The following is a 22,119-nucleotide window of genomic DNA, read 5'->3' as shown; positions in this document are numbered from 1 at the left end:
TGACTCTTTTAAGGACAATACTCTCAAATCTAAGTTGATAAACATCAGTGGAAACTTTACCAGAAAATACTAACGTTGTACTTAGGAATCTGAGAATGTCCCCAGATTGTAATACAAAGTGTCTACATCCTCAAGAAAGAATCTCCAGCTTTCTTCAATCTTAATCATAAACCACTGCGTTATCCCAAACATTGCTTCCCTCCAATCCTGGACATCCGAACTCTGCTTTTATGTCGATGCGGAGGGATATTGAAACTTATGACTCTAGAGGAAAAATGATTGATGTCTTAATTCTCATTTGCATTTGACAAGATGATGACCAGTTATAGAAACACTTGCAGAGGTTTTTTAAAAAAATAAATGAATAAATACCTTCATGAAAACTTTACTTTATTAGAGAATCTAGCCCAAGTGTGGAAAATTTAAAATCACTCTATTTACCAAAACTGGCTAACAATAAGCTTACTAAAACAACAACAACAACAACAATGATCAGTAAATACCTACACTTAACATTCTTAATTATGGGACAATTTTATGATCCATGTTGATGTATTTGTAAGGTAAATCCCTGTGTTTAATAATAATTAAAAAAAACATTCTCACATGTAACACACTGTTTTCACACTCATATACACATATAAAAGTTGGGAGACCTGTCTCAGAAACATGTTTATAATGGATATACATAATATTGTGAAATAAAATCTGAATAAAAATTTTATTCCAACAACATTTCTCTATTTTTAAATCATGTTTATTGTTTAAGTTCTTATCACAGTGGAGATTAACTTATGCTTAATCATCCAGTGAATGCCTACTGTCAACTTCATCCAATTCCAAAAAAGCAAAATCAACTCAGTCATACACTCTAAGTCCTGTTGCCATCCCACCACTCATTGCCTGTGTTTTTCTTTCCCTTTAACGGCAATATTATAAGATTGTGAAAAGGTATAACTAATAGGCTTATATATGTAATACCATTTCTTCAAGTATTCAGAGAGCAATGTATTTGCCTGCATTGTACATTAGAAAACTACTTGTGACATTATTTCTAAGTACAGGAGAGTGGCTCCTGGTGGGAGTGTGATGAAGTTGTATGTCATAGTGTATGACAAGGATTTACAGCATTCTAGAATTTTCACAACTCTTCCCGTGTTAGTGAAAGTCATTAGGTAAATGCTGTCGTTTTCTACTTTCAGCTGTCAGACATAAGATTTCGAACTACAAATAAATAAAGCATACACTCAACATGTGCAGTGCAAATGCTAAGTAAACAGAATGACATGGAATGAAGTCCTAGATGCCAGTGAGTGTACGGTTCAGTGGGGAGGTCCTGATTTTCTGATGTCTGCGACTTGCACCCCATTCTCAAATGAACAGTGTGACTGTCCCACGGCAGCCACAACGGACTGCAGAGCCAGAGCAGACGGGGGAGAGGTGAGGGAGGGGGCAGGAGGTGGGGCTCACTTTCACAAACAAGTGGGACAGTTTCTCTGTCACTTCTGTGAGTCACGCAAAGTTTGATTTGGTAACCAGATCTCAGACCTCTCAGACAAAGCAGGTACCAATATGGAGAAAAGTAAATGATCCAATGAAAAGAATTAAATGTTGGCACTGATATAACAGATTGTGTGGCCCAGACACCAAAAGGGGATGAAGAAGGTGGTTTTCTAGTTAAAACTTTGGAAATATCACATCTCAACATTCAAAAATTACATTATAGAAAAGTCATCAAACAATGGCCCTGTTTAAAGATGCCAGATAAGTAGTAGCCTTCAGTACTTTGAACAAAAACCAGAGCTTTGTTGCTTTGCCTGAATTATATAGTTAAGATAACGTTAGTCGTTAAAATGAAATAGAAAAAAAAAACTATAAAATTCTCCCAGAGGCAAATTATTGGTAGGGGGGAAATAAAAATAAACTATGACAACAAATTTATACATTTACTTAATTGTACGTTTTTTCCCCCCAGAAGAATCCACAGTCGTTAAAAAAAAAGAAAGAAAGAAAACAAACCTAAAAACCCAAAAGTACAAAAACAGGTGCCATTTATCTTTTGCGTTTTCTTCCTCTGCATTCACTTTTAAGTGGTACTGTTTCTGAGTCCCCGTATATTAAGTTCTAGAAGAGGAACATCTGGATCCTAACTGTCTTTCTATTTCATTCTTAGATGTGCTGTACCGTCAACAAATATAACAAGCAGCTGGCTAAAAGTCTGTCAGTTAGGAAACATACACACACACAGACATACACACAGAGAAACCTTTCTAAGAGAAAATAAACCATTCCTCATCCGGGACACACATATATCAAGACTTAAAACTAAAGTCTGACACAGTCACTTAATTGATTTAAATAATTAAGGCTTCTAAAAGGTTCAGTGCCAAAACTACCTGTATCAGTATTCAAATAAAATACATTTTTGCATTTTAGGTTTGTGCTTTTTACAGCCATCTTAATCCCACAGAATTTCATTAATAAGATCAGATAAGGGAGTGTTAGAATTGTTTACTGATGTTTTTAATTTAGTAGTTGTTAGACTAACGTGTAGCAATAAAAATTCGCCGACGGGACACTTTGCTACTATCAGGTGGGCTGCTGGCTCACTTCACCTTCTTCTCGTGTTTAATGTGGCCGTTTCTCTCACACCTGCCATTGAGGATCCCATTATGGTAATGCCCATTCACTGTGCTGTGCTTACTGCTTGACCACACACTTTTGACTCTTCTGCAGATAAATTTTGTCACCCATGACAAGAGGAAGTAAAGCAGGGCAGCACCAAGCAACAGCACGAAGACGATATCCAGGAGAAAATACTGACAGAAAGAGATCTGGTGCACGGCAGCACGCAGGTGATGGGCTCCATCGTGGCGGAGAATGTAGTCGATCCAGTAGACAGTCCGGTTGACGGGGTGACCAGGCTGATCCTTGTGGATTTCTGAAAGCTTCTGAGCCCTCTGACGGTAGCTATGGAGTGGAGGCAAGACACACATGTCATTTTCCATAAGAACATTACATTTTGAAAAACACTGTACTTTTAAAGCCTTGATGTACTCCAATACTTTGGCCACTTGATGGAAAGAACTGACCATTGGAAAAGACCCTGATTCTGGGAAAGATTGAATGCAGGAGGAGAAGGGGACGACAGAGGACGAGATGGTTGGATGGCATCACCGACTCAATGGACATGAGTTTGAGCAAGCTCCAGGAGTTGGTGATGGACAGGGAAGCCTGGTGTGCCACAGTCCATGAGGTCGCAAAGAGTTGGACATGACTGAGTGACTGAACTGAACTGCTACTTTTAAAGTATCAGTTTATCAGCTTATCAGTTTATCAGCTTCCCAGATAGTGCCACTGGTAAGGAATATGCCTACTAAAGCAGGTGGATGCAAGAGACATGGGTTCCATCCCTGGGTCGGGAAGATCCCCTGGAGAAGGAAATGGCAAGCCACTCCAGTATTCTTGCCTGAAGAATACCATGGACAGAGGAGCTGGGTGGGCTAAGTCCACAGGGTTGCAAAGAGCTGGACACAACTGAGCATCGGAGCACAGTTTTCAAAGGAAAGTTATAGAACACAGACAACAGGGTCCCCTACTCCGACACCTCGGATGATCAAACACATTGCTCCAAGTGCCAAGAATTACAACCAAGACCCTGGATCCTCTAAGGGGTCAGTGCATAAAGGCTGCCTCTGAGCCCACATATAGCAGCATAAAGAACCCCAGGGCACTTGAATCCAGTCTTTTACATAAAAGAAACATTATTTTATATGAAAGAGTTTTCCTTTATTGTGCCTTGTTTCTTAAGACTATAGCAATGTTTCTCAATCCAGTGTTAAGCTATGTATCCTGGGTATAAAGAGGAAAAGCTCACACTCTTCCAGACATTAATGCCACTGGAAATGCAGGATCAATTAAATGTCACATAAAAATGGGAAAACCTATGCTTTGTTTTAAAACTATGCGGCCAACTCTCTACCGTTTGAGGCTCAGCTGTGAACTGGGTTAATTCAAGACACATCAAGAATTTAAGAAACAAAATAAGATAAAAGATTCTGACCAAGTCATTCACCTGAGTAAATATATCTTGGCATTTCACTGATGCCCAGAGTTAGGGAAACCAAGCACCCGGCAGTATTAAGAGCACCCGTTTGGAAATCAGACAGTCCTGGTTCAAGTTCCTACTCCAAAGCTGTATAACTAGGGGTGTATTACTGAAGCTCTCTGAGTTTTAAGTGCCTCATCTCTATAATGGAAATGAGGAAAATAGTGATACAAAGTTTTATGAGCATTAAAATGAGATCAAGGACACAAAACTTGACAAACTCTAGGGACCCAAAGGTTCCCATGGGAGTTTCTCCCCCAGTCTGGCAAACTTTGGTGGATTATTATTCGCGGTCATACACAGCTGGACAAATGATTGCTATTTTTCAAATGACATTACACACAGGAATCTAAAGGATATTTCTACATTTAGTTTATTGACGACTTGCTGGCAGTTATCAGCTATTGACAATATGCTGTGGTAAATATAGTTCACCTGCTTTAATATTAGTTGAAACCTTACCTGGGATTATTGATAACTTTCACTAGGGCTTCATACAGCTCTCCTTCAGTTACCGTCTTCCATTCCAGCAGTATCCCCATGCCTTTGGCCTGTACCCGTGTCATAGTATCATAATGGTCTCCAAAGAGTGGGATTCCCACCACAGGCACACCATGATACATAGTTTCAAAAATACTATTCAAACCACCATGGCTCAGGAAGGCTTTAATATTGGAATGCCCTAAAGAAGGATTAAAAAAGAAAGCCACTTAGAATACTGTCTATTATCCTAGGAAGATGTTTTCCAGAAATTTCTTAAAAGTTGACATTATAATAAACATGCATTTCAGATATAAGATTTTTTAAAAACACAGTTTGATTGATTCCTACTCTGCACCAATTATAATGTTTATTATAAGCAAAATTATCAGATTTGTATATATCAATTAAAAGCCATTTTAAGTAGCTAACATTTATAGCTTTAAGAAGTATATTACAATATCTTCTCTCAAAACACAAATACCAACTGCATTCAAATAGCCAGTAATTAATAAGAGGCCAATGAAAGCAAGGAATAACCAAAAATACCAGAGTATAACCACATTCTACTAAACAGACACCCACTCTGGCTACTCAAACATTTATCTATGTTAAAGTCAAACACACCCTGTAAAAAAAAAAATGTAAAAGTGTGAGGCTGGACTCCAGATGTCCAAGAAACATTTCTGTGCTTATCCAAGGGGGAACATTGCACAGCGCTCAGTATTTACAACATCCAAGTCATGTCTGCAGCATCTGGAGTTCTCAACCTTAGGGTCCAACTCTACGTGTTAGGAATAAAAACAAGCAGGGACAGATAAATACAAAAATTAGTTCTAAGAGATAGGACATCATGTAACACCTGCTTGGCATGAAGATAAAAGAGATAATTTATCAAAGTTAGTGAGGTATTTCAAACTCCAGATTGCCCTGTGAGCAGAGACTTGCATAAGGAACATAAGACATAAAACACGACACTTGAGATGGGTGTTAGATGGCCAGAGAGAAATTACAGCTTGCAAAAATACGAGCCTTTAAAATAAAGACATGTCACGTATGAACCTAGGTCTCCAAGGGGCTCCAGGACTCTCCACCCCCAGCATCTAGCAGGCTGGCCACTCAGTGTCTCTGGCCCTGATCCACAAGGGGCTTCTCAACTCAGTCCAACTAAGGAATCTGCCCTGGCAGTGGATTTCAAACTTTCTTTTCAGCAGTAGAACTCTTTTTCTTTGAGTGAAACCTGACCACCAGCAAGGTCAGCTGTGAAAAAGTAAAGAGAATTGGTGTGTGGAGGGCAAGGGGAATGCGCTGAGAGAGGAGGGGACGCTGATTTAGTTCCTGCTTCTGTTCCTGGAGGAATCTTCTGAACATAGTTAGAAACCAGGAGAGGATCCACAGAGGTCATGGCTGGAGTTGAAGAGGATGCTAATCTCAGTAAAGGCAGGGAGCTGAGATTACGAGGAGCCTGGAGGAGATGGGAACTTGGGAGGCCCTCTGAGTGCGGCTGCACCTTGCTGTGTAGCCTCAGAGAAAAAACGGCATGGAGCCAATTCTGATGACCCCAGAGAGCAGCGTCTACCGCTGCGGCGAGATGGCTGAGGGTCAAGATATGGAGATTTTAAATTTCCTGCTTCCTTCCTACTTCCTATGGCATCTGACATCATAACAGTAAAGATAAGAAACAGAAAAAAATGCAAATATCAAAAAAGGTAAATTGTCTTTTTTTCCATCATTTTTATAACTTATAGAATAATATTTATAATAAACTAGATGAAAAGGAATTATTTATACTTGCTGTTTTATAGTTACAAAATTCAATTTGCAGGGTTTTAGAGGGTCCATTCAGCTTCTAAAAGATACTCTCTAAAAGCCTATTTTTAAGAATATAACTTTCACGTAATCTGTTAAGATTAGTACTACTGAACAAATAAATGAGTTGATATTGCCAAAATCAATAACATTTTTATAATGTCCTTAGGAAGTAATATCTTAAAGGATAACATGGCATTATGTTTTCCTAGAGATTTAATGAATAAAGCAAGTTACATTTTACATTTATCAAAGATAATTAAATTGTTTAGATTCAAATCTTGAAATATGCATATAATTAGCATTTTAATTTTGAGTTGAGGATCAGAACCCCAATAAATAAATAAATCAAAAGAAACAAAGTGTTCAAAATTGCCCAGTGACTTAGGAGTAAATTTAGTCAGACGATTCAAATAAAGTTGAAATAAATTGTTTTTTGGCTTTCTGCTTAACTGTGGTTTAAAACAAATAAGTAACTTCAGCTTTCTCTGGTTTCTTAGATACAGCTATAGTAAAACTATAGGAGAAACCTAAATTTTCACTGTTTTTAATTTGACTATTTTTAGCTGATCAATCTAGGTATAGCTTTACTCCTACTAGTTTATGTAGTGTTAAGTATATTTTTCAGAAAATCAAAACTTGTGACTGGTCTAACCATTTTAATTTATAGGCCTAAATGGTTACACTTTAAAATAATTTGCCAATAACTGGAGATCTGACTTGTTGGTCTGAAATCTAGGACTTAGCATAGAAGAGAATATAATGATTCTATTATAAACCACACATATACTATAGAAGCCACTCAAGTGTAAAATTCACATTTACGCAATTAAAATAAAAAAGCCAAGTAAGCACCCAGGGGTCACTGACTTACCAAGCAGGTCATTTTGTGGTAACCATTCTATGAGCTTGGTGTTGTTTCCCAGATTCTTTGGTTTGGTTCCAGAAAACCTGAAATGTCCACCAGACAATGAATCTTTCAACAAATCAAACCTGACTCTCGGTATGAGCTGTCTGGTTAAACTTCTGGTTTTAAAATAAACGTTACATGATCTTTTGTTGATATTCTTAAGAGAGAAGCCATGCTTCAATAACAACAAAAATTTTAGTTACTTTTTCACATTTTCATTGATTGAGGGACAAATACGAAACATTCTGGATTATACTGAGATCCACGTTCCTTCAGCAGTTCTCACAGAACTGCGGGAAATAGCAACCACATGGACCTCTGCTAGAAAGTCAACTTTCTACCAGCATCCAGAAGGTGAAAGAGGAAGGCAGGGACGGTCACCCCTAGGCAGTCACCACTTCCCATCCGGACACCTAGAACCCGAGGAGAGGCTCAAGAGCTAGAACAAAGTAGGAAGTACTCCTCTCTGGCTGGGCCCCAGAGATGGTGCTGTGGGGTAAAGAGGCAGGTTGTTTCCTGCCTTGGTCTCTGAAACAAACCATAACGTGCTCATCAACTGAGCGAAAGGCACGAGGCTGCAATGGGCAGATACAAACTGGCCCAAATAATTAACAGAAGGGGCGCTTTCTGGGTTAAGCCTAACACAGGAAACCCAACATCCACTTCACAGCTTAGCCAGGAGGAAATGAAAAGTGTTAGTCCCTCAGTCATATCAGCTCTTTCTAAGCCCATCGACTGTAGCCTCTGTCCATGGGATTCTCCAAGCAAGAACAGTGGAGTGGATTGCCATGCCCTTCTTCAGGGGATCTTCCTGACCCAGGGATTGAACCGGGTCTCCCACATTGCAGGCAGATTCTTTCCCATTCGAGCTGCACCAGAAGAAGTGGGAACTGATTCTCTCACAGTCTGTACAAGGGAGAAAACCACATTCCTTACAGCATACTTGTAAAGGCTCGACAATGTGGGGCTGAACTTGTTCACCTCTGTATCCCTAACGCTCCATGGTGGGGGCAGGCACTAAATAAAAACGCACTAAGTGAGCGCTCAGGGCCACGTCTAGACACTGGGTTAGAAATTCCAGAGACCGGACTGCCCCGCTGGGACAGTGGATTAAGAATCCGCTTGCCAATGTCGGGGACGTGGGTTCGATCCCTGGTCCGGGAAGACTCTACATGCCCCGGAGCAGCTAAGCCCGTTCGCCGCAAACTGCTGAGCCTATGCTCTCGAGCCCGGGACCCACAGTGAGCCCAAGTGCCACAACTAGTGAAGCCCGTGTGCCCTAGAGCCCATGGGCGCGCCCCAAAAACAGAAGCCCGCACAACGAGAAGCCCGAACACCACAACGACGAGCTGCCCGCGCTCGCTGCAACTAGAGGATGCCGGAGGGCAGCAATGCAGACCCAGCAAAACCAAAAATAAAAATAGGTAAATAACTTATTAAAAGAAAGAAATTCCAGAGGCAGACATGTGCTGGCAGTGCCTCCCAAAGAAGCGAGGTCTGTTTTGACCAGCACTAACTGGCAAGTCACGGTATTTTTAAAGGCCTGGTCTCTTGGGTGAAAGGAATCGAAAGCATTTATAAACAAAGTGGGAGCCCAAAAGGGTCCATGAAATGTTTTACCTATTTAATCATTCATCTTACCTGTTTTTAATCTCATTCCAACACTGATTTGAAGGAATATATAGAAATGGGCTTCTCTGGCGGCTCAGACAGTAAAGAATCTGCCTGCAATGCAGGAGACCTGGGTTTGATCCCTGGGTCGGGAAGATCCTCTAAGAAGAGAATGGCAACCCACTCCACTATTCTTGTCTGGACAATTCCATGGACAGGGGAGCCTTGTGGGCTACAGTCCATGGGGTGCAAAGAGTCGGACACAACTGAGCGACTAACCCACACGCACATAGAAATGCATGCAATTATACATTTTTAAATGATGATAAATAACAGAAGGGTCCCTGGGGTCACAAAGAGTCGGACATGACTGAGCGACTGAACGACAACAAAAGGAGGGTAATGTAAAAACGCACATCAACAAGGACACATCACTGCACATATCTTCTTTTTATGTGATGGACTAGATGTCTCTATCCATCACAGAGCACTGTATAAATTAACCCCTAGATTTCAACACACTGTGAAACAAAATGAAAAGTCAGGGCATCCTGCTGATATTGCCAGGGTATCAGTGTGTTGTGGTTATTTACACCTGCGGACTAAGCAAGAGGATACGGAAAATCAGTGGTGAAGAAACAATCTATATTATTACTTTACCTCCAAATCACTTTTTGGGGCAATCTCCCCAGAGCTCCAGCCAGTTTGGTAGCAATGTCTTCTGACAGATACTTGACGCCAGCTCCAAAAGACACCAGGACAAAACCATGCTCATTAGCACCATTTACCCACCTTTGGAGATCCTGCAAGTCAAAACACGGCAGTTAATTTTATGAAGGAGTAATAGAGTTTATAATCAGTGTCATCACAGCTCTGTTTTTAAAAAGCATTCAGATAATTTTCTTAAACAATTAGAACCTGAATAGGATATAATACTTTCCTTTAAATGCTTTTCTTTCAAATATTTCACCTGCTGATGCTAACTAAAATAAGGAGGACATATAGTTAATTTGGTAAGATTAATAAACAACAACAAAATATCAGCAATTAATGGCCTAAGATCTCAGACAAAACTAAGAAAAAAATTGAAACTTATGTTTAAAACATGGCTAGAGATAAATCTGTATGAGGATATACCTGAAAGATGAGACATATGACAAAAATAAAAACTACTACTGCCACGCCCACCCAGGGAGAAGTTCCAATAATCTGGCCACCTGATGCAAAGACCTGACTCATTGGAAAAGACCCTGATGCTGGGAAAGATTGAAGGCAGGAGAAGGGGACGACAGAGGATGAGATGGTTGGATGGCATCACTGACTCGATGGACATGAGTTTAAGCAAGCTCCAGGAGTTGGTGACAGACAGGGAAGCCTGGCATGGTGCAGTCCATAGGGTCACAAAGAGTCGGACACAACTGAGCGACTAAACTGAACTGATCTGAATGGAGGCTGATTTTACTTGGTCTAAGCTTGATAATTTTCATTTCTGAAAAGCGTACTGTATTATATGACGGAGAATGAGAAGGAATGAGGCACAGAACCATATGTCTAAGAAGTTTTACTGTTTCTCTAATTATTTCTTCAAGTTCCACTCACACAGAACAGAAATCATATGTACTGTATAGAGAGGCATCCCAGGGTTCTGGAAATCTTTGAGCAGAAGCTTTCCCTTGTTGTGTGGAAAAACACTAAATTCTCAAACATGTCCATCTACAGCTAATATATACGGGGCCATAGCAAATCTGATACTAAATTAGGAAACTGTCAAACTGCAGCAAGGAAGACACATTAACACCCTTCTGCCAGTATCACTGATTTGTGCTAAAGATGAAAGAAGTTTGTTTTAAAGAATACTACCCTGGCAGCATTTCATTCTGTAGGCACCAGCTTGTTTTTAGGGCACCCCTCTGACTAAGTCTTTTGTCACTGAGTTTCAGTTTCCCATATGAAAATTCATAAAGCCACAGTGCTTTGAAGAACACGTAATTCCACAGTAAGGAAAACAAATATCCTGCCCACTGGCAATACTTATGCCCTATTACAGTCATGGAAACAGGGGACAGTCCCACGCTGTAGTCACAACAGGCAGAGTGAGCTGTCTCAGTTACGTTTTGCAGACCTGGGAGGTCTCTGGTTCAGGACGAAGAAGTTATTGAGATGACTGTGTCATCTGGGCTCTTTCATGGCACACCACTTCCTGGCATAATTTGAGTTGCAGCTGAGAGGTAAGAAGTACAGTATGAAGTACCATCACAATGGCATCACCATGTAGCTCAATATTTATATTGAGTATTTGTAAGTATTGAGTATTTCTAAGGAATGTTAGGCCTCTATATGTTTTGATTTTTCTCTGCTGTCTTTCCTGCCTCTCACTTAATGAGATCTGTGTTAACTGGCTCTATTACACTTTTTCTTAGCAGGGAAGAGGGGACTACATTTTATGCCCCAAATGAATTAATGAATAGTGTCATTATATGACCAAGAATGAAGATGGAAAGGAAGTACATCCTTCCAGCTACTGAATGAGTAAAATAGGCTATCATTATTTGGAAAGGAAGAAAATCTTATCAAAATACCTCATTTTTCAGGAAACTCTACTTATTAATGAATATATAAAAGAAACAGAATATATCAACCGTATATTAAAGCTTTTAACTTGTATGCTACCACATTTATCAAGAATGTCACATGTGCCAAAAATTTAACAGTGAAATTTGAAGGTTCAAAGTAAGAAACACAACAAACTGATTCAGAATTTACATTTTATATACAGTCTTAAGCTAGGAGTACTTAGAACAAATACAAACATAGCACAGTAGAATGATCTGCATACATATAGTATTTTCTCCCTATGGTTTTTCTTCAAATAATTTTTCACCAACTATCCAACTCTCTAAAGTCAAAAATGTCAGGGCCAATGCTATTTCCAAAATGTTTACATTCAAAAATACTAAACCTTTTAGGAAAAATAATGCAAAAAAATAGAGGAAAACAACAGAATGGGGAAGACTAGAGATCTCATCAAGAAAATCAGAGATACCCAGGGAACATTTCATGCAAAGATGGGCACAATAAAGGACAGAAATGGTATGGACCCAACAAAAGCAGAAGATATTAAGAAGATATGGCAAGAATACACAGAAGAACTATAGAAAAAAGATCTTCATGACCCAGATAACCACAATGGTGTGATAACTATGAACAAAGATAGTGGAAGTGATGGAATTCCAGTTGAGCTATTTCAAATCTTAAAAGATGATGCTGTGAAAGTGCTGCGCTAAATATGCCAGCAAATTTGGAAAAGTCAGCAGTGGCCACAGGACTGGAAAAGGTCAGTTCTCATTCCAATCCCAAAGGAAGGCAATGCCAAAGAATGTTCAAGTGAAGTGGAGTGTTAGTCACTCAGTCCTGTCCGACTTTTGTGACCCCATGGACTGTAGCCCACCAGGCTCCTCTGTTCATGGAATTCACTCATCTCACACACTAACAAAGTAATGCTCAAAATTCTCCAAGCCAGGCTTCAACAGTACGTGAACCGTAAACTTCCAGATATTCAAGCTGGATTTAGAAAAGTCAGAGGAACCAGAGATCAAACTGCCAATATCATGTTAGATCATAGAAAAAGCAAGACAGTAACAGAAAAATATTTACGTATGACTACGCCAAAGCCTTTGACTGTGTAGATCACCACAAACTGTGGAAAACTCTTAAAGAGGTGGGAATACCAGGACACCTTACCTGTCTCCTGAGAAATCTGTATGCAGGTAAAGAAGAAACTTAACCAGTTAGAACTGGATATGGAACAACAGACTGGTTCCAAATTGGGAAAAGAGTATGTCAAGGCTGTATGTTGTCACCCTGCTTATTTAACTTAAATGCAGAGTACATCATGTGAAATACCAAACTGGATGAAGCACAAGCTGGAATCAAGATTGCCGGGAGAAATATCAATAACCTCAGATACACAGATGACACTAGCCTTATGGCAGAAAGCAAACAGGAACTAAAGAACCTCTTGATGAAAGTAGAAGAGGACAGTGAAAAAGTTGGCTTAAAACTCAACATTCAGAAAATGAAGATCATGGCATCCAGTCTCACCACTTCATGGCAAATAGATGGGGAAACAGTGGAAACTGTGACAGACTTTATTTTTCTGAGCTCCAAAATCACTGCAGATGGTGATTGCAGCCATGAAATTAAAAGACACTTGCTCCTTGAAATAAAAGCTATGCCCAACCTAGACAGCATATTAAAAAGCAGAGACATTACTTTGCCAATAAAGGTTCCATCTAGTCCATCTAGGTTTTTCCAGCAGTCATGTATGGATGTGAGAGTTGGACTATAAAGAAAGCTGAGTGTGGAAGAATTGATGCTTTTGAACTGTGGTGTTGGAGAAGACTCTTGGGAATCCCTTGGACTGCAAGGAGATCCAACCAGTCCATCCTAATGGAGATCAGTCCTGAATATTCACTGGAGGGACTGATGCTGAAGCTGAAACTCCAATACTTTGGGCCACCTGATGTGAAGAACTGACCCACTAGAAAAGACCCTGATGCTGGAAAAGACTGAAGGCAGGAAGAGAAGGGGACAACAGAGGATGAGATGGTTGGATGGCATCACTGACTTGATGCACATGAGTTTGAACAATCTCCAGGAGTTACTGATGGACAGGGAAGCCTGGCATGCTGCAGGCCATGGAGTTGCAAAAAGTTGGACACAACTGAGCGACTAAACTGATAGGAATAACATTATTTAATTTTTGTCTCCCAAGGACTTAGAAGGTCCTCAAGTTTCAACTGACTCTATGGATACATATAAAGTTACATATAATAAAGTTACATATAATTCTTCAGTTGTTTGTTCTCTGTTTTGCTTGATACACAATGAAATCATAAACCTATTTTTCCAGCTTTTCCTATCATAGTCATTAGCCATAAGAAGAATATATTCAAGTATATTGTCTTTATTGGTATGTAAGGGACTAGAAAAACTTTTATTCATGATGGTTCACTCCCTCCAGGGGAAATACTCAGAATTTTTAGAAGGTAATACTGCACTTGGCTTGCGATTTCCAGGTGGCATTAGTGGTACAGAACACTCTCGTCAAAACAGGAAACGTAAGAGCCACAGGTTCAATTCCTGGGTCAGGAGGATCCCCTGAAGGAGGGTGTGGCAACCCACTCCAGTATTCTTGCCTGGAGAATCCCATGGACAGAGGAGCCAGGCCAGCTACAGTCCATGGGGTCGCAAAGAGTCAGACCCAACTGAAGCGATTTAGCACATGCATGCACCTCCCGCCCTTGGCTTAATGTGGGGACCGAGGCCCAAGGTGGTTTTCCAACTCTCTGTCCTGAGCGGGAGGAGAAGAGGACAGTGAGAGATTGGAGTGGAGAGAGGGAGGGGCCGGGGCCACCTGGCCACCAGGGGACGGACCCCTCCCCAAGGTCTCCAATCTGCTGCGTAAATTCAGAAAAGGTTTGGTGTGACTGATGTCCTCCAAGTACGCAGAAGGGGTTGGGTTTGGGGTTTGACTGGCTCAGTGACCCTCAGGTAATATGAGTGGATGCAGGAGCTAGACACTGAGGGGGTCTAGAATTTGCTCAGCTCACGGTGAAGATTCTGGAAATGAGACTTCACTGAAAAGTGTGCTTAGGTTGCCAAAGAGCTCGGAGGCCAGGCAGCATCTCAACTCTATGTACACATACTGCATTTTCTAGAATTTAAGACCCCGTTGGTTATAACATGTAAATTGTTTTAATAACAGTTCTTCACAAAACCCTCTCCACCCTTCATAATAAATGTAATTAATGTAAAAAAAATTCCCCCAATTCCAGAAACTTACCATTATTAAAATTATAGATACTTTAGAATCCCCCTGCCTGTGGCAAACACTAACTAAAAAATTGGACTAAAAAAAAAACCCTCAAGATATCAATAAAAATAATACATATTTAAGAGTTAGAGTGAACTTATTAATAAAATATACAAGATCCACAGAAAGAAAACAAGAAAACTTTACTTAAGGACAAAAAAGAAAATCTATTCAAATGGAGAGATGTAACATGGGCTGGGAAGGAAACATCAATGTTATTAAGAATGTTGATCTTCTATAAAATTTAGTTCAATGCATCCTCAGCCTACATTCCAGAAGGATTGTTACAGAACTTAAAAATCTGAGCCTACAATTTATCTAGAAAAGAAAATGTATAAGAAAGGCCAAAAAACTTTTGAAAAAACAAGAGTTTACCCTTCAAGATATTAAAATGCACTCTAGAATCTAGAAGCATCACAATGCATGTCTTCATATTAGGAGAAGAGAGAGCCATGAGATGGCAGACAAGATAGACTGCCTTGTGGATAGGGAGTCAGCATCTTTATCAGCACGGAAATGAGGCCTCCAGCCACGGGTTCAGAAAAAGTAGTGAGCTAGATCCTTCCACTAAGACAAATCAGAGAAGGATTAAAAAGTTAAACTAAATTAAAATAGATGAAGTACTTGAAAAAACCCCAAAGATAATTTTACTGTATTTGGATGGGGAAGGCCTTCCTGAGCCAGACACACCCCAGAAGTCATAAAGAAAAGACAGACAGATACGACCACAGAACAATAGCCATCTAGAGAATGGAATACATTTTATCAATAAAAAGCCACAGAACCATAAACAGATGCAGAGTATTTGTAACACACACAATAAAGAATTAATACGTAGGACAAAATAAGGAGGAAATGGGTAACCCACAAGAGCCCAGGGAACTCTGCCGGTGTCACCTGGCAGCCTGGACGGGAGCGAGTCTGGGGACAGACGGACACGTGCGTGCGCACGGCTGAGCCCCTCTGATGGACACCGGAGGCTACCACAACTTTGCTAATCGGCTATACTTTAAGACAGAGTAAACAAGTAAAAACACACTCAAATAATGAGGAACACCCCACGCCAAACAACTTGAGAAAACACCTCTTCCACAGAAGAAAAGCCGACGGTATAACACAGAAAACTGCTTAGCCTCAGATGGATCATCAGAGAAACGCAAATTCAAGTCGCTTTCCTCTCTTTTCTCCAGCATTCTGCATAGTACTCTTATCCGATGCTGCCAATGCAGCATCACCTGATTCACTTTAACTTCAGAACTGAATGTAGCGTTTCTCTTTAAGTATTCTTGCTTTATAATTTTCTGTCAACTATTTTTTTTTTTGCCAGAAGGATAAATGCCTTCTCCTAAGTATTCTCTGAGTTTATTCTCAAATTACTGAGCAAACTTTTCCCACTTTAAAGATTACCTTTTAAATAGTTCTACTTCATTTTAGTGATTTTATATTGTCTCTTTAATTTTTAACCTTTCCTCATCTAGACATTTTTTCCTTTTTTGAGGAAAGAATGAGACTAGGATCCATTTAAACCAAATATCCAGCCTTTTCAACGCTCCTAGGTATTTCACCTTGTTCCCTTTTATTTGAAATGTCACCCCCTCAGTCAATTTCTAAATTCTATTTTTTTTTTTTTTTGGCCATGCCTCATGACTTGTGGGATCTTAGTTCCCTGATCAGGGATTGAACCCATGTCCTCGGCAATGAGAGTGCAAAGTCCTAACCACTGGATTGCCAGAGAATTCTCTCTAAATTCTATTCTGTTCCACTGACCTATCCATCTATTTCTGTGCCTGTGTCAAAGAGTTGTACTTACTGGTACAAAACATCTTAATATTCGCACTGCTAAATTTCTTACTACTTTCCATGTAAGGACTTTGCTTTTTTAACACATCAATGCATGCAATGCAGGAGACCCCAGTTCGATTCCTGGGTCAGGAAGATCTGCTGGAGAAGGGATAGGCTCCCCACTCCAGTATTCTTGGGCTTCCCTTGTGGCTCAGCTGGTAAAGAATCCACCTTCAATGCAGGAGACCTGGGTTCGATCCCTGGGTTGGGAAGATCCCTTGGAGAAGGGAAAGGCTACTCGCTCCAGTATTCTGGCCTGGAGAATCCCATGAACTGTCACATGGAGTCCATGGGGTCTCAAAGAATCAGACACGACAGAACAACTTTCACTTGCACCATTTATTAGCAGTGCCATTTTTCTTATGTATGTTATTGATATTTATGCATATATGTACAGCATAAACACATCATTTCACATATCATATGAGTTTAGAAATGCATTCGGTCCCTTATACTTAACTGAACAGGACTGCGGCTTCCCAGGTGGCACTAGTGGTAAAGAATTCCCCTGCCAATGCAGGAGATGTAGGAGACTCGGGTTTGATCCTTGGGTCAGGAAGATCCCCTGGAAGAAGAAATGGCAACCCACTCCAGTATTCTTGCCTGGAGAACTCATGGATGGAGGAGCCTGGTGGGCTAAGGTCCATAGAGCCACAGAAAGTTGGGCATGACTGAAGCGACTTAGCAAACACACGGCCAGCACTGCATGTATGCAGCTCCACTAGATGGCAGGGCAGGAACGGAGCATGGATGTCTGGGCTCTGCAAAGGCCCAAACCTACAGCCTATCTCTATGGTTTTTCCTGCTCATTGTCCAGGGGAAGAACTCTGTGAGTTCCACAATGTAAGTAAAAGCAAAATCCTCACAGTACTAGGTCAAGTACTGAGCAGAAAAAAGCAACAACAGTCACAGGTCTCACTATATTACCATGTGGTGGTTTAGTCGCTAAGTTGTGTCCAACTCTTGCGACCCCATGGACTGTAGCCTGCCAGGCTCCTCTGTCCATGGGATGCTCTAGGCAAGAATACTGGAGTGGGTTGCCATTTCCTTCTCCAGCTATATTACCATGAATAACTACATTTCTACGCAATGTAACCAATTTAGATACATACTTGTATTTTGCTATAATTATAATATACAATATATTAGCTTTTGAAAAGACCACCTTACAATAAGAATAATCATTTTATCTTCCTGTAGCATTAAATAGGGAAGCATCTTAAACTCTTTGTGGAAAAGGGTAGCATGATAGGGAAACATGGATAATATATCATATTCAAGTGCTACATATTTACATATTTGCTACTTTTTTTAATAAAAGACCATTACTGCTACGCATGATGTTTTCTGGCATGGCCAGATTCTTTTCCCGAGAGTAATTATACACCACGTGGCTTGATTTGGTTGTCGGAAGAACAAGGCGACACAAAGAACATTGTCCTCCCCTCCCCACTTCCCTCCGTGGAGCGCTGGTCGGGCGGGCGGGCACACAGCCTGGCCCGGGGAGGCCGCAGGTGGGTGTGAAACAGGGTGTACAAGAGAAGTGCCAGAGTTACACCGAGGCAGCAAATGCTCCCAAAGCATAAAAATTCCAGTAACTTCAAGTGCTGTCTTGACATGGTGAAGTCGAGAAACGGGAGAGAGTGGACCAATGGAACACTCAAACAAGGAGCAGAAAGCAGGTCTGAGACTTCTAGAGAAGGCAGTCAGTCAGTGACCCCCTTTTCACAGTCAGGCCTCCTATCCAAAAACGAGAAACTGAGGATGCAAAACACAGCCCAGTTCAGAAATGCAAAAGTAGATCTGTAAAGGGTAATCACTTCACAATCGAGGGAAGACTACCCAGTGCAAAGGTGGATGGTGCAGGCCCACCTCTCTCCTGTCTAGGGTTCACTGTAAGGACGCAGGATGTGGAGAGACCCCCTCCTCCCCAGAGGAGTCTTTCACAGTTTCGACCCTGGGGACAGATGGGGCTGCTAAGGTGAGGACCAGATCTGTCCTGACGGCAGCCTATGACCCAAACCTACTCCCTTCTCCCCACAAAATAGGAGCCTTGAGAGGGGGCCAGCACAGTGGAGACACAAACACTGCATCCTTTGTCAGCCCCATGCATTCTGAGGCAAAGAATGCCTGGACTGTGAGAGAATCCCACACAGAGATGGTGACGGGAGAAGAGGGGGGTGGGTGTTGGGACCTCTGTTCTCGTTTCCAACACCAGTATCAATAGCTCTCTTTTCCCATTTTCAAGGGCCTGATACAAAGAATGTTCCGATTGGGTCAGGTGGGCTGCACAAAACTGAAATACTCATTCTGCAAAATCCAGTACAGATAAGATAATACTGAACATTTCTAATATAAAATGTTTTAGAAACACCATGGGACATCAAACATGATCTTTGACTGCTGCTAAGATAGTTAACCAAGACAGAGTAAACAAAAAATAACAAAAAAAACACCACTGAGGATACAGAAGATACCATTCAAAATGGAAATGCACCAACCATTGCTGTCACTGAGTTAAGTGGGAAAGCATTTGGTTTAAATCTCCAATTCCATGGTTTGCCATGTAATCTCCATTAAGTGTCTAGTCTCTCTGACACCCAGCTCTCTCTTCTCTAGAAGTTCTGATAATACTTCATAGGGACATTGTAAAGATTACATGAGATCAAATATATAAAAGTGCTTTGTCACATAAAACTCACAACGTCATTTTCCCAGAGAGGAAGTCTGAAAAACAATATACAGATGGTGGACTGAAATGATTAGCTACACTGAGAAAAGGAAGAAAAAAAGTCATTTGCACGAACATATTTTCTCTCAATTATATTACTCTCCTCGTTATGTTTTTTTTATTCTTCAGAATAAAGCTGATTAAAACAAATACATAAACGAGAAGTAACACAAACATGTTTTATATCTAGTTGTCAGTTTTTCAGAATATTCAAATGATTTCTGAGATGATCCAAAGAGGTTCTGTCACAACTAACCTGAAGAATGACCAATGTCAGTGACCAATGTCAAGGTGATGGTTCTATTAAAAACAAAAACCAAAAGATCTCTCAGAAGATGCCTTCATTAGCACAGTGAACATCCAGGAGAATGAAATAGGCACCTAGAAGGGTGTATTCATTTCCACTGAGATTCTGCAGTATCTTTTTTCTTTCTCATAAGGCTTTTAAATTTTTGCCATTACAGTCACAATGAAAAGAAGTAAGCAAAATTCGAAACCCTGATTTGACTGTGAAAAGAGTTAAGTTTTCAAGGTTCTTAAGACCTTCAAGAAACTGCACACAGTCATGATGTCCCAAGGATGCGATTATGGCAAGGGATTCAGGCATTATGGAAAGTACTGGATGTACTTTTTACTGAATGTAAAAAGATGAAAATCTCACCTCCCCCACCAAAGAAAATCAGTCCCCAAAAATGACATCTAAATCTTTCTTATGTTACCAAAGGAAATTAAGAATGCAGAGGTTTGGGGAAGAGATCCGAACATGCTGATCTGTAACTGACAAGGAGGATGGGGATGTGGGGGGGCGGATAAAGATGCAGGAAGGGGGAACACTTTTCCTTGCACATGTGAGTGCAGTGTTCAGATCTGTGATCCTGGAGCATTCTTTCCAAAACACTCTGCTGTCAACTAAATATTCACATTTCTGCTGGAAAAAAGGGGTGGGTGCAAGGCTATCAAATACTTGTTTATTAAATAGTGTCCCAGCAAGTGAGGAGGGTTTCAGAGTCTATTCATGGATTCAGTAAATATTATTGAGTACCTGCTGCATACCATACCTGGCATTCGTCCAGACATTTGAGACATATCAAAGAATAAATTTATGACCGAAAATTCCTATCAAGAGAGTTTACACTGCCAACAACATGGCCATAACCTAACTTCCTACCCTCGCCTCCATTAGGTTTCCACACTGCATCTGCTCTTCACATCTCAGACACAGTCTGCCCCGGGGTGCTGGCCATTTCCTCCTCAGCCCATAGTTAAAAGTCATGACAAAGGATGGGCTTCCCAGGCAGCACTAGTGGTGAAGGATCCGCCTGCCAGTGCAGGAGGCAGAGGGGCCATGGGTTCGATCCCTGGGTCGGGAAGATCCCCTGGAGGAAGGCAGGGCAACCCCCTCCAGTGTTCCAGCCTGGAGAATCCCACGGACCGAGGAGCTGCGGGCTACAGCCCATGGGGTCACAAAGAGCCAGACACGACTGAAGTGACTCTGTGCTATCTTTTCTGTGAGATGTGCTATCTCCCAGGACACACAGCACACAGCTTGCAGTGTGTGAGTTTAGGCACAGGATTTTCTGTCTTTCTGGGTTCTGAGACATAGTAGGTGCTCACTACTTATGTCTTTGAATAAATCAAGAAAGCCAATAGTAACCTACAGCCTTCAAAGTATAAACAATAAATAGCCTTAATTTTTCATTCAGTAACACTGTCCCTCCCCTAGAATTTGAGCTAACAGAATGTTCTGTATTTTAAAATCAAGTTTAACTACATGTCCTGCCTCGAGAAAATAAAGGTGGGCTTGCCAGCTAGTGTACCTGTCTGCCTTCTTTTCTTCTTGGAAAAACAAAGTGAAACTTTCTTTGTGATAAGCAGAATGCTATGCCACAAAGATCATGAACTCCTTATTGCCAAAATAAGACTTAAATTGAAGAAAGTAGGAAAAACCACTAGACCATTCAGGTATGACCTAAATCAAATCCCTAACGATTATACAGTGGAAGTGACAAATAGATTCAAGGGATTAGATCCGATAGACAGAGTGCCTGAAGAACTATGGACAGAGGTTCGTGACATTGTACAGGAGGCAGGGATCATGACCATCCTCAAGAAAAAGAAATGCAAAAAGGCAAAATGGTTCTCTGAGGAGGCCTTACAAATAGCTGTGAAAAGAAGAGAAGTGAAAGGCAAAGGAGAAAAGGAAAGATATGCCCATTTGAGTGCAGAGTTGCAAACAATAGTAAGGAGAGATAAGAGACTTCCTCAGTGATCAATGCAAAGAAAGAGAGGAAAACAATAGAATGGAAAGACTACAGATCTCTTCAAGAAAATGAGATATACCATTTCATGCAAGGGAACATTTCATGCAAAGATGGGTTCAATAAAGGACAGAAATGGTATGGAAGCAGAAGCAGAAGATATTAAAGATATTAAAGCAGAAGATATTAAAAAGAGGTGGCAAGAATACAAAAGATCTTCACAACCCAGATAATCACTATGGTGTGATCACTCACCTAGAGCCAGACATCCTGGAATGCAAGGTCAAGTGGGCCTTATGAAGCATCACTACAAATGAAGCTCGTGGAGGTGATGGAATTCCAGTTGAGCTATTTCAAATCCTAAAAGATGATGTCGTCAAAGTGCTACACTCAATATGCCAGCAAATTTGTAAAACTCAGCAGTGGCCACAGGACTGGAAAAGGTCAGTTTTCATTCCAATCCCAAAGAAAGGCAATCCCAAAGAATGCTCAAAT

General features: G+C 40.8%; 1 protein-coding gene across 2 annotated transcripts in view; it reads right to left on the bottom strand.

Annotated features, from left to right (window-relative positions):
• Positions 1-373: 373 nt before the first annotated feature.
• UGT8 (UDP glycosyltransferase 8) overlaps positions 374-22,119 on the bottom strand; it is a 94,649-nt gene continuing 72,903 nt past the window's right edge. For both annotated transcript variants that reach the window (XM_070452378.1, XM_020889216.2), the window contains 4 exons: positions 9,579-9,721; positions 7,272-7,348; positions 4,571-4,790; positions 374-2,970 (listed from right to left, as the gene is read on the bottom strand). In XM_070452378.1, coding sequence (XP_070308479.1) covers positions 2,607-2,970; positions 4,571-4,790; positions 7,272-7,348; positions 9,579-9,721 — 804 coding nt within the window. In that variant the 3' untranslated portion in view covers positions 374-2,606. The remainder of the gene's footprint in view (positions 2,971-4,570; positions 4,791-7,271; positions 7,349-9,578; positions 9,722-22,119) is intronic.

The sequence above is a fragment of the Odocoileus virginianus genome, chromosome 21 (assembly GCF_023699985.2).
Source record: "Odocoileus virginianus isolate 20LAN1187 ecotype Illinois chromosome 21, Ovbor_1.2, whole genome shotgun sequence".
Taxonomy (NCBI): Eukaryota; Metazoa; Chordata; class Mammalia; order Artiodactyla; family Cervidae; genus Odocoileus; species Odocoileus virginianus.
This window is presented reverse-complemented; position numbering and strand designations above follow the sequence as displayed.